The sequence below is a fragment of the Meles meles genome, chromosome 8, assembly GCF_922984935.1.
Source record: "Meles meles chromosome 8, mMelMel3.1 paternal haplotype, whole genome shotgun sequence".
Classification (NCBI taxonomy): Eukaryota; Metazoa; Chordata; class Mammalia; order Carnivora; family Mustelidae; genus Meles; species Meles meles.
In genome coordinates, this window is record NC_060073.1 from 58278656 (window position 1) to 58291171 (window position 12516).

The 12516-nt window shown below is 37.6% G+C and overlaps 1 protein-coding gene across 1 annotated transcript; it reads right to left on the reverse strand.

The window, feature by feature from the left end:
• Positions 1 to 11348: 11348 nt before the first annotated feature.
• On the reverse strand, positions 11349 to 12287 carry LOC123949734 (olfactory receptor 51A7). The gene has a single exon (XM_046017320.1). It carries the CDS (start codon positions 12285 to 12287, stop codon positions 11349 to 11351), a length of 939 nt encoding a protein of 312 aa, XP_045873276.1.
• Positions 12288 to 12516: the final 229 nt, after the last annotated feature.

Sequence of the window (12516 nt, forward strand, 5' to 3'; positions counted from 1 at the left end):
CTGGGTCTAGTCTTAGAGGCACTAATTCCTTAAATGTACCTGTACTCCTTCATCTTTTATAATATCCAATGTGCATGAAATGGAGGAGACAATTATTTATTTACTTAACAAACACATGAAGGAATGATCAGAAGTCACAGCTCTTGCAGAATTATCTTTGCTCTGATTGGGGGGGGGAAGCACAATGTAGTATGACATGGCAGATTGTATTTTTCCAAAAATGGCCAAAGAGGTAATTCTAATCCTACATTTTCCTCCAGAAACTCGTTGCTTCTCCATCAAGAGATGGAGTCCATTTTTGTAACTGTGTAGGACTTGGTAACTGCCTCAATGAATTGAATGTTTAGGAAGTGATCTTGTAGGACTGCTGAGGCTAGGTCATAGAAGTTGATATGTTTTTCACTGGCATATGCCTCCCCTACACTTTCTCTCCCCCTCCTTTTCTACCTTTATTTCTATTTCCATCTCACTCAATGCTTGCTTTTTGAACAAAGCCTGCAAATACCATACCGAGAGGAAGCTGAGACCACAGGGAGAAGCCACATGTAGATGTCCCAACCAATAGACCAAGCTAAGGTCTCAGCCTTAGTTGGATCATTATCATCTAATAGTAAGTAAATAAATCTTCATATTATTCCAACCCCCATTTTTTCCTGCCTTTCCAGATGGTACCAAATAAAATAATCAACCCTACTCTGAACCTAGCCCAAGCTGCAGATTTGCAAGCTCAATAAATATTTTTTTGCTTGTTTGTTTTTTAAGACACTAAATTTTGGGATAGTTTACTATACAGTCATATGTTAATTGGGTTGCTCAAAATAAGAAGAAGTTGATATAGGAGCAAAAAGAGAAATATCTTCTTTCAGTTGGGGGAAACAGAATATCAGGAAAGATTGCCTTGAGTTGACACAGTGTAAGAAACATACTGGAGTTTGGCAATCAATCTGGAAAATTATGGTCTTATGGTCTTATCTGAAGGAATAGCATGTACAAAACTGAGTCAGAGGTGAGTGAGAGAATAATGCATCTAAAGAAATATTTGAAGTTGTTTCTATTGTCATTGTCCCCTAGCATGTCAGGGAAAAGTAGGGAACAGGGGAGTAGAGGAAGGGGAGGTGATAAGTAGAAAAAGGTTGAGGCACTGACCATACCAGAAAAATCATAAACCAGTGAATCAAAAAGAGATAATTTCTTATACCTTCTTATCTGTCCACTACAATTTTGCCACCATTTTGCCAAGAAAAAAAAAATATATATATATCTTTTAAGACATAAATGTGAGACCTAAAACCATAAAAATCCTAGAAGACAGCCTAGGCAGTAATTTCTCTGACATCAGCCACAGCAACATTTTTCTAAATATGTCACCTGAGCCAAGGGAAATAAAAACAAAAATAAACTATTGGGACTACCTCAAAATTTAAAAAAAATTAAAAAAAAAACTTCTGCATAGTGAAGGAAACAATCAACAAAATTAAAAGGCAACCTACTGAATGGGAGAAAATATTTGCAAGTGACATAGCTGATAAGGGGTTAGTATCTAAATTATATAAAGAACTGATACAAATCAACACCCAAAGCCAAATCATGCAATTAAAAATAGGCAGAAGGCATGAAAACATACAGATGACCAACAGACACATGAAAAGATGCTCAACATCACTCATCATCAGGGAAATACAAATCAAAACTACAACGAGATATCACCTCACACTTGTCAAAATGGTTAAAATAAAAAATACAAGAAATGACAAGTGTTGGCAAGGAAGTGAAGAAATAGGAACACTCTTACACTGTTGGTGGGAATGCAAACTGGTGCAGCCACTGTGGAAAACAGTATGGAGGTTTCTCAAAAAGTTAAAAATAAAACTATTCTATAATCCAGTAATTGCACCACAGGGTATTTACCCCAAAAATCAAAAACACTGATACAAAGTATAGAAATAACCCAAGTGTCCATCAATAGATGAATGGATAAAAAAGATGTGAAAGATATGTGTGTGTGTGTGTGTGTGTGTGTGTGTGTGTATGTTCCTATATCTAATATAGGAACATTATTCAGCCATAAAAAAGAATGAAATCTTGCCATTTACAACAACATGAATGGAGCTAGAGAGTATAATGCTAAGTGAAATAAGACAAATTCCATATGATTTCACTCATATGCAGAATTTAAGAAACAATGCAAAGGTAAAAAAAGAAGAGAGACAAAGCAAGAAACGGACTCTTAACAATAGAGAAGAAACTCATGGTTACCAGAGGGGAGATAGGTGGGGTGATGGGTTAGGTAGGTGATAGAGACTACAAAGTATACTTATTGTGATGTTTATGGAATAATGTATAGAATTGTTGAATCAATATATTGTATACCTGAAACGAATATAACACTGTATGTTAGCTATACTGGAATTAAAATAAAAATTTAAAAAAATTATCTTATGAGCAATATATGTCAATATAGTATTTGTAATTTTGTCTTGGAGATATCTGTGAGGAAAGCAAGTCTGGATAAAATGCTGCTAAGTAGGGTTTTGAACATCTAGAGGGAATATTGAGGATGTCATGTTGCTGCACAGTGCAGGATCAAGAAAGGGAGTGACAAAGGGCCAAAGATAAAATATCTACTATAGGGATGCCTGGGTAACTTGATGGTTTGGCATCTGTTTTGGCTGGGGTCATGATCCCAGGGTGCTGGGACTGACCCCTACAACATGCTTCCTGGTTGGCAGGGAGCCTGCTTCTCCCTCTCCCTCTACGGTCCCCCTGCTTATGCTCTCTCATTCTCTCTGTCAAATAAATAAATAAATAAATAAAATCTTAAAAAACAAAAAACAAAAAACCTGTACTACGAGGTTTATGTGAAGTCAGTTCCCATTTGAAGTTGGGCTTAATCTGATGCTATCTAGCACACCTGACATTTAACTCTTAACAGGGTATGCCTTCCACAACCAGTGCCTCATTCTGCAATGAGGGATATACGTGAACCTTGGGTGTTACATGTGGAAGATCCAAGGGTACTTATGCAGAACAAAATAAAATAGAACATGTGTGTGAGTGTCATGGGTGGTTTGTATTTTGGTTGTCTATGTACACAGAAAACCTCAGGAAAACCATAAAGCTACATGCCTCTATTTCTTTCTTTTTTTTTTTTTTTAAATAGTTTATTTATTTATCTGACAGAGAGAGAGGTCACAAATAGGCAGAGAGGCAGGCAGAGAGAGAGGGAGAAACAGTACATGCCTCTATTTCTATTGGTACCACTTTAAGTCTAATTAATAGTATCTCTCACTTGAACTACTGTGTCTCTTCTACTGTTCTCCTACCTTCAGTCTTTTCAGATTTATTGAGGTATACTTAACAAATAAAGCTTGTATATATTTAAGGTGTACAATATGATATTTTGATATATGAATTGTGAAATGATTATATAATCCTGCTAATTAATATATCATCACATTCCATAGTCCATAATTTTTGCAGTGTGATAAGAACACTTAAGATCAGCTCTCTTGGGGCACCTGGGTGGCTCAGTCAGGGAAGCATTCAACTCTTGGTTTCAGTTTAGGACATGATCTCAGGGTTGTGGGATCCAACTCCATATTGGGCTCTGTGCTTGATGTGGAGTCTGCTGGAGATTCTCTCTCTTCCTCTCCTTCTGCCACTACTCCTGCTTGTGCATGTTCTTTTCTCTGTCTCTAAATAAATAAATTAAATCTTTAAAAAAAAAGATAAACTCTCTTGGCAAATGTTAAGAACACAAAACAGTACTATTAACTATAGTCACCATGCCAGACACTAGATCTCAAGGAAGGAAGGGATGAAGATTACTTCTTGGTTTGAGTTTTGAAAAATTAAGTGTATGAGAGTTCTACTTAGTGAGATAAAGAATACTTCCTAAGGAATAGGCCTAAAGGAAAGAATTAATTTATTGCATTTTGAAGATACTGAGCACCAGCTGTCTATGCAACACAGAGAGTGTGTAGTGGTGAAGAACTCAAGCTCAGGAATAAATAGGTTTGAGATGAATCCAGATTACATCACCTACTAGCTGTGTGTCCAGTGAAGTTTTGTTTTGTTTTGTTTTGTTTTTTATTTATTTGACAGAGAGAAATCACAACTAGGCAGAGAGGCAGGCAGAGAGAGAGGAGGAAACAGGCTCCCTGCGGAGCAGAGAGCTCGATGCGGGGCTCGATCCCAGGACCCTGGGATCATGACCTGAGCTGAAGGCAGAGGCCTTAACCCACTGAGTCACCCAGGCGCCCCCAGGGAAGTTTTTTTTACCCCTATAAGTTCCTATTTTCTCATCTGCCAAACAGGGATAGATAATAATACCTCCTAATGGGTTAATAGAGGAATAAATGTAATAAGGTACCATATATTATGTAAAGCATTTGGTATAATATATGGTACTTAGTAAATGATCAATAATTGTGAAGTATTATTATTATCATTATTCTCATTAAAAAGGAGAGTCAAGGGGCACCTGAGTGGCTCAGTGGGTTAAGCCTCTGCCTTCAGCTCAGGTCCTGATCCCAGGCTCTCCGCTCGGCAGGGAGCCTGCTTCCTCCTCTCTCTCTCTGCCTACCTGTGATCTCTCTCTCTCTCCGTCAAATAAATTAAAAAAAAAAAAAATCTGCTCTTTAAAAAAAAAAAAAAGTAGAGTCAATTAGGCATTTGGATCTATGGCCCTGGATCCTGGAAGAGAAGGCTATGGTATGGAAATAAATTCATGATCTGGAATCATATATTAAACCTATAATAAGGTAAGACTACCCTCTCATTTACCTCTCTCAAAGAAAATTTAGAACTGGGAACATAAACTCAAATCCCTCTGAAGGCCACCTAGTAAGGTAAATGAGTCAAGAAAAATTGTGGAAGACAAATAGCAAGTGATAGGTTATGATCTCTGGCAAACCCTGTCTTAAGGGACTTAACTACTCAGCTCCAGAATGCTGGGCTAATAGTAATAGATGTGCCTATTTTTAAAAAGGAAATAAAAATCAGGTCCTCTGCCCATTTTAAAATCAGATTTTCAGGGGTTTTTCTTGATGTTGAGCTGTAGAAATTCTTTATACATTTTGGATATTAATCCCTTATTAGACACACCGTTTGTAAGTGTCTTCTCCCATTCAGTAGGTTGCCTTTGGCTTTGTTTATGGTTTCCTTCATTGTGCAAAAGCTTTCTATTTTGATGTAGTCCCAATAGTTTATTTTTGCTTTTGCTTCGAGAAGACATCTAGAAAAATGTTTCTACAGTCAGTATCAAAGTAATTCCTGTCTGTGTTTTCTTCTAGGAGTTTTATGGTTTCAGGTCTCTAATCCATTTTAAATTTATTTTAGTGTATGGTGTTAGGAAGTGGTCCAGTTTCATTTTTCTGCATTTAGCTGTTCAGTTTCCCAGCACCATTTATTGAAAAGACTGTCTTCTCCCCATTATATATTCTTGTCTCCTTTGTCACAGGTTAATTGGCCATAAGTCACTATGTTGTACACCTGAAACTAATGTAATGTTGTGGGTCAGCTATACTAAAAAAAGGTTAGAGAATTAGAAATAATCAAGTATATTATTGTATATGAATAGCACAAAGTCAAAATGTTGCTTTGAAAAAATACTTGATAAAATATGAAAATAAATTCTTTACAATGTAGCATAGAAAATACCCAGGTTCTTATGTAAAATTTCATGATTTTTAAAGGTTGAGAACTAGTTCAATTTTTAAATAATTCACAGTTTTACGGATGAAATAAAGCCTTATTCTGCAAGCTTTGTCCTGTGGACCACCACTTTGCACATCTGGCCTATCATTATCCCCTGAACAGTCAATTCTTTCATTTTTTTCTGTTTTGTTTATATCCTGGAAGATGACATAACATAAAACTTTAGAACAAAGGCAAGTGGTCCTAAAGAGACCTGAGTTCAGTCCCCAGGCCTGCAATTTTAGTAATCACTTAATTTCTCAAAGCCATAAATTTTGGACAAGAGTAATATCTACTTCAGATATTTACCACAAGATTAAATGAGATACTGTGCATAATGTATTTGTTTCAGTATGGAATAAATCATATATCATCAATTAAGTGTATGCACTATATTTGCTTCTCAGGTATCTGGCCTAATTTCTCCAGAGCACTAAATTAACCCATCCAAGAACTTAGTCCCTCCTACAAATCTGACCACACATGAAGGAGGGTGAAATCCTATCACCTTCCTTCCTTCATTGTTCATGGTTTCAATTCTTCCACCTACCACACCCAGAACCAACCCTACAGTGCCCTCACCTTTGGAAAGTCTAGAATAAATTAGGTCTGACATGTTCTTTAACTCAAAAAAAGTAATCCTCCTTTCTTCCAATTTCTCCCTTCTTTTACCCCATTGGATTTTTTTTTTCAGAAGTTTTCAGGACTTATAATATCTATTTTAATAAGTAGAAGTTAAGCATCAAAACAAATGACTATACGGAAATACTCTGAACTTCATTTATAACCATTTCAGTTATCATTTGTTGTGTGGCCTTAAGAAAGGCATTGCATTTTTCTGGGCTCTGATTCTTTATTTGCAAATCAAAAACTTGTGATCAGTGAACTACATGGCTCCTTCCCATTTGTAAGTCTTTGCTCTCTAGCTGTTGTCTGTTTATTCTAGCCTGAGTTTTCATGGTGTCCACAGCAAAGGGGTCCAGGTGTTTTCAACCTCTTGACCCAAAGTAAGGTAGAAAAAGACACAGCAGCCAGATCATGGCTGAGGCCAGTGGGGGATGGGGGGGCGGTTCTTTAGGACCATAGACTGTTCTTTACCCCAATTGTAGTAAGAGAAAATAAGAGTGTTTTAAGTAAGTGGATAAGGTAAGTTGTTTTACAAAAGGTCACTCTGGCTGATAAGTAGAGAGCAAATCAGAGAGTAAGATTGAAGGAAGGGTCCAAATAAAGACCTGATAAAAACATTCTTGCATGGGAGGATGGTGATTTGGATAAGGATTATAGCAGAAGAGATAGATCAGGAAAAATTGATAGATGGTTCGGAGAAAAACGTCTATAGAATTTCATGTCAGACTGATCAGCATACTACCACAGAGGCCAGAGAAGACACAATCTCTGCTCTGAGAATTATCGAGAGCTCTGTAATCTCCACATTCTGTTCCCAAGCTACATCCAGAAGCTTGGGACTGCTTGCATCTGGAGGCTGCTGTAACATTGTCTCAACTGCCTGGATGTCAGGTGGCAGTTTTTCTTGCAAAGTCATGGGAGAAAGTCATCAGATCTACAATAAAGTGACTTACAAAGCAATTGGCAAATGGTCGAGGCCATTCCATGGGCTCTGTATGCCTGAAGACATCACTCGTATGGTCAGCTTCACTTAAGACTTTTTAGGCTTCACTGGAAGAACAGATATACAACCAACATTTGATACTCAGCAAAATTTTGTCACCAAATGATAATAACCTGTGTGCTGTTTTTTAAGTACAGAGACTCATTGGAGGTCATTTGAAGACTCTGAAGATCTTTGGAAAAAATCTCCAATGGGAGAGGGTAACAATGAGGATAATAATGAAGGCCAAGGATCAACAAATCTGTTTCTTCTGCTGGGCTTCCAATGTGCAAGTGAGCTTTACCAATGGCTTGAAAAAATAACTTCGTGACAAAGCTTTATTCTGAATTTCTAAGCATACACTCATTTTCCTTAAGGATTTTCTTCCTTTGGGAACGCCAACTGAAAGTAAAAGTCTGGAAGAATCTGCACCAAACCCAACATTTGAGTACATCCCCCTTAAGCATAAAGGGGAAATTGAGCAAGAACACTGAAGGAGGCAGGCAAACTAGCTTCTTGGTCTACCTCTAATCATTCATGCATGATGGTTAAGTCTGAGCAAGTCATCTACTTGGGATGTCCATTTCTTCCCTTACAGAGTGAAAGGGCTGGACTAATTATCTCTAACTTATTTTCTTTGAATCTAAATTATAATGATGATCAATGAAGCTAATTATTTTTCTGAGGCTATCAATTTATACATTTAGATCTCTAAGAAGGAAATAGAGAAAGGCACATTACAGATCTTGTTTTTGACATTATTTTCTTAATTTCCTACACTGGTACACTATGTTTAATTAGTACTTTTATTTACTATAATTAGAATTTGTAATATATCATAAAATCCACAGGCAAACAACATTAAGAATATTTCCACGTGAAACAAAAACATCTAATTTATTAATTAAAACAAATTGTATGGTATTGTGGAAAATAAAACTAATAAGCCTACAGTTTGATTTTTCCATCCATCCCAAAAAAAAAAAAAAAGAATTTTCATGTCAGTTTGGATATAGAAAATAAAGTGAGATAATGGACACTGCCTTAAGAATAGATTTGAGTTGAGAGCAGTAACAGGGGAGGCAGTTCTTGGCTTTTCACAAAACAGACAGCAAAGTTCTGGTGGACTTTATAGACTTTCCATTAGGCTTGGCATGACTGTAGGACAGGAGCTGCCTGAGGAAGTCATGACATGCTCTAACCTGTGGTGATTAACACAGTATAATTTCAGGCCTCTGTCCACAGAGATGCTCAGGATTTTTTTAAAAATAATTTATTTATTTATTTTAGAGAGATGCACATAGGGAGGGGTAGGGGGAGACAGAAACTTCAATAGACTCCTCACTAAGCTCAGCTGGATTCAGGGTTTGATCTCAGGACCCTGAGATTGTGACCTGAGCTGAAAAGAGTCAGATGCCTAACCAACTACAACACCCAGGGGCCCCAAAATGCTCAGGGTTTTAAGCTTAGGAAATGAGCATCAATTTTATTCAATGATGGTCGGTCATGAATTCACAAACTTATCAACAAATATTGAGTCCTTCTTTGTCTAAGTATGTGTTAAGCAATAGGGATGCAAAAATAAAGAAGATGTACAGACATTTGTAGATCACAGGATTTACACCTTGGCAAAAGCAAACAACATTTAAACAATTATGAGTTAATATTTGTTGAAATTACACTGTAGAAATCAGTACACTGTGAAAGGGAACAAAATTTAGGTATGAATTTATTATGCTTGGAGTGTCAGCCAGTAGTATTAGAGAAAGTATATTCCTACTGAATTGTTAAATGGGAGAAATCTCAAAGAGTTGAAGAAAGGCATTTTTCTTAGCAGAATAATGTCCCCTCCCCCGATGTCAATGTCTTAATCCCTGAAATTTATGAATATGTTACCATATCTGGCAAAAAACACTCTGTGGGTGTAATTAAGGTTAGATACCTTGAGAAAGGGAGAGTATCCTAGATTATCCAGGTGGGCTCAATTTAATTACATGAATCCTCAAAAGCAGAGAACCTTTCCTAGTTATGGTCAGGGGGAGATGCAACAATGGACGAAAGGCACAGGAGATGTAATTTTGCTGGCTTTGTGTATGGAGAAAGGGAGCCTTGAATCAAAAAATGCAGGTGGCCTAAGAAGCTGGAAAAACCCCATAAAGAAATTCAGGCTTGCCAACACCTTGACCTCAGCCTAGTAAAAGTCATGTCAGACCTCTAACTTACAGAAATGTAAGATAATAAATTTATGTTGTTTCAAGCCATTAGTTTTATGATAATTTGTTATGCAGCAATAAAAAACAAATACAGCATTCCTGATATATAACACACCATAAGCAAGGATTAGGTATAAGTAATGATGTAAAGTATTTTTATTACTCCATCGAAGTGCAAGGCAGAGTATTAACAGATAAAGTAGTAGACAAACACAGGCATTGAAAAATGGAAAGCCCTTGTGTGAATATGGAGTCTTACCATTATCTGGTAACTTATTGGACATCTATTGAAGGATTTTAAGTGTGGTGGCATTTACATTTTAAAAAGATCCTTCAGGGGTGCCTGGGTGGCTCAGTGGGTTAAAGCCTCTGCCTTCTGCTCAGGTCATGATCCCAGGATCCTGGGATCGAGCCCCACATCGGGCTCTCTGCTCAGCGGGGAGCCTGCTTCTCCCTCTCCCTCTGCCTGCCTCTCTGCCTTTGTGATCTCTGTCTGTCACATAAATAAATAAAATCTTAAAAAAAAAAGATGCTTCAAACAGTTCATCTCAATTTAAGGGTTGATAGGATAAACCTGAGGAATTTTAAATCTGAACTAAAACAGCTGCAGGAGGAATTCAGTGAGTGAAAAAAATATTTGAGATAACTTCATAAGGGAGGATCTTCACAGTTTGATGATTGAAACTTGTTTAAAATATTTTACTCCCCTGTCTACAACTAAATATTATTGTCTTGCAAATGAGAGCAATGCTACCTTTCCAGTTGTGACAGATAAGCAGTTATGCCAGCCTCCTCTTTCAGCATGTCTGTCTTTGAATATTCAGTCACTTATGTCTGTACACTCATTGTTTAGTGGAACTTGTGAATTTCTTATAAATTATGTTTGTTGTATAACAACAACAAAAAACAACAACGAAAAGCAACCTAGATAGATTTTATTCTGTCTCTGCCCATTCCCAGGATCACTCCATAGTGGGATTGTTGCTGCAACCTCCTGTCAATGCCCTCTTCATCTCTCTCAATAGAATCCATCTTGCTCCTGCTTTCAGACATGCTTTTCGTAACATCTGATCCATCATGTTGGCTGTTTGCTGTAGAGGTTAAATTTTCTCCCCAGTACTTCCTGCATTTATACTGTTCAAGGCTTTTCTAAGTACTCCAAAATCTGCTTCACTCACACTAGTCAAAATTATCCCTCACTCTTTGCCAAATTATACTCTTATTCCAGCCAGACTAACAGCCTTCATGGCTTCATGTGCCTTGCTAGTTCATTTCTCCTTGATAGTATAGTGAGTGTACATTGTAAATATATAAATTCAATAAATGCTGCTTGAGTAATAATCTCAATCTGTCCAATTTTATCCATTATTTAGGAGATGACTCAAACCCAACAGCTCCATTATATAGTGTTTTGTTTCAACTACTCAAAATACGAATTAATCCTCTGTGAATCATATCATCTATCACCTGATTATTTCATCCTTCCCATTCAATAACATATTCTTGACTTTATTATAAATTCCTTTCACTCTCCCACAGTCCTCCACTAGATAGTGACCACCGTGGTACTGAAATAGGTGCCAATTCATATTTACTGGTTGATAATTTATTACTTCCATATTTGAATTTTTATCTCCTACATATTTTTTTTATTTTATTTATGTATTTGACAGACAGAGATCACAAGTAGGCAGAGATGCAGACAGAGAGAGAGTGGGGGAAGGCTCCCTGCCGAGCAGAGAACCTGATGCAGGGCTTGATCCCAGGACCCTGAGATCATGACCTGAGCTGAAGGCAGAGGCTTAACCCATTGAGCCACCCAGGCGCCCCTATCTCCTACATATGTTAAACAACTTTCCCAAGACCTTTTCCCGGATTTGCTGAGTTTTTGCACAATACACAATGGGGTTCATTAGGGGTGGCAACAACAAGAATATATCTGCAATAAGGATTATAACTAGAGGGATTTTGTGCCTGGCAAAGCGATGCATGGCAGCCAGGGCGATGATGGGTACATAGAAAGTGAGCACAGCACACATGTGGGAGACACAGGTATTGAGGGCCCTGAGCCTCTCTGCTAGAGAGGCAATGCTGAGTACTGTCTTCAGGATCAGCATATATGACAGAAAAATTAATGCCAAGTCCAGCATAGTACAGAGAGCAACAAAGAAGCCATAGATAACATTGATCTTGTTGTCAGAGCAGGCCAGCTTCATGGTGTCCTGATACAGACAGTATGAGTGAGAAAGGAGATTCTTCTGACAGTATTTTAATCTCCTGAGAGTGAATGGGAATGGAAGCACTAAAAGAATGCTCCTGATGGCTATAGTCAATCTCATTTTAGCAACTCTGCGGCTAGTGAGAAGAGAACTGTATCTCAGGGGATTATGAATGGCAAGAAAGCGATCCAAAGACATAACTAGAAGCACTGAGGATTCCATGACAGTGAATCCGTGGATGAAGAATTCTTGAGCAAAGCAGGCATTGGGTGAAATTCCCATAGAATTGAACAAGAAGATTCTCAGCATGGTAGGAAGGGAGGAGAAGGACAGGCCCAGGTCAGAGATGGCCAACAGGGCAAGGAAATAATACATGGGCTCATGAAGTGAGGGGTCTGTCTTAATGATAAGGAGGATGGTGCTGTTGCCCATGATGGCAACCAGGTACATGAGGCAAATAGGAATGGAGATCCAGATGTGGGCATGTTCCAGTCCTGGGATTCCAATCAGAAGAAAAAGCTGGACCTCAGAATTATTGAAAGCAGACATGAGTGGGAATAGGAGCTTTTTAGCCAAATCTGAAATCACATAAATAAAAAGCAGTCACAGTTCTGGATAAAATTCAGTGTTGTGGAGATAAGCAGCTCTCTTACATGCTATGCTCAGAAAACATATTTGGCATAGTAGTAATAAAATGCAATTTTCAACATTTATCAAAAGTCTTTAGACATGTTTATGTTCTCCAACATGGGAATTTCACTTATAACAATTTATCCTA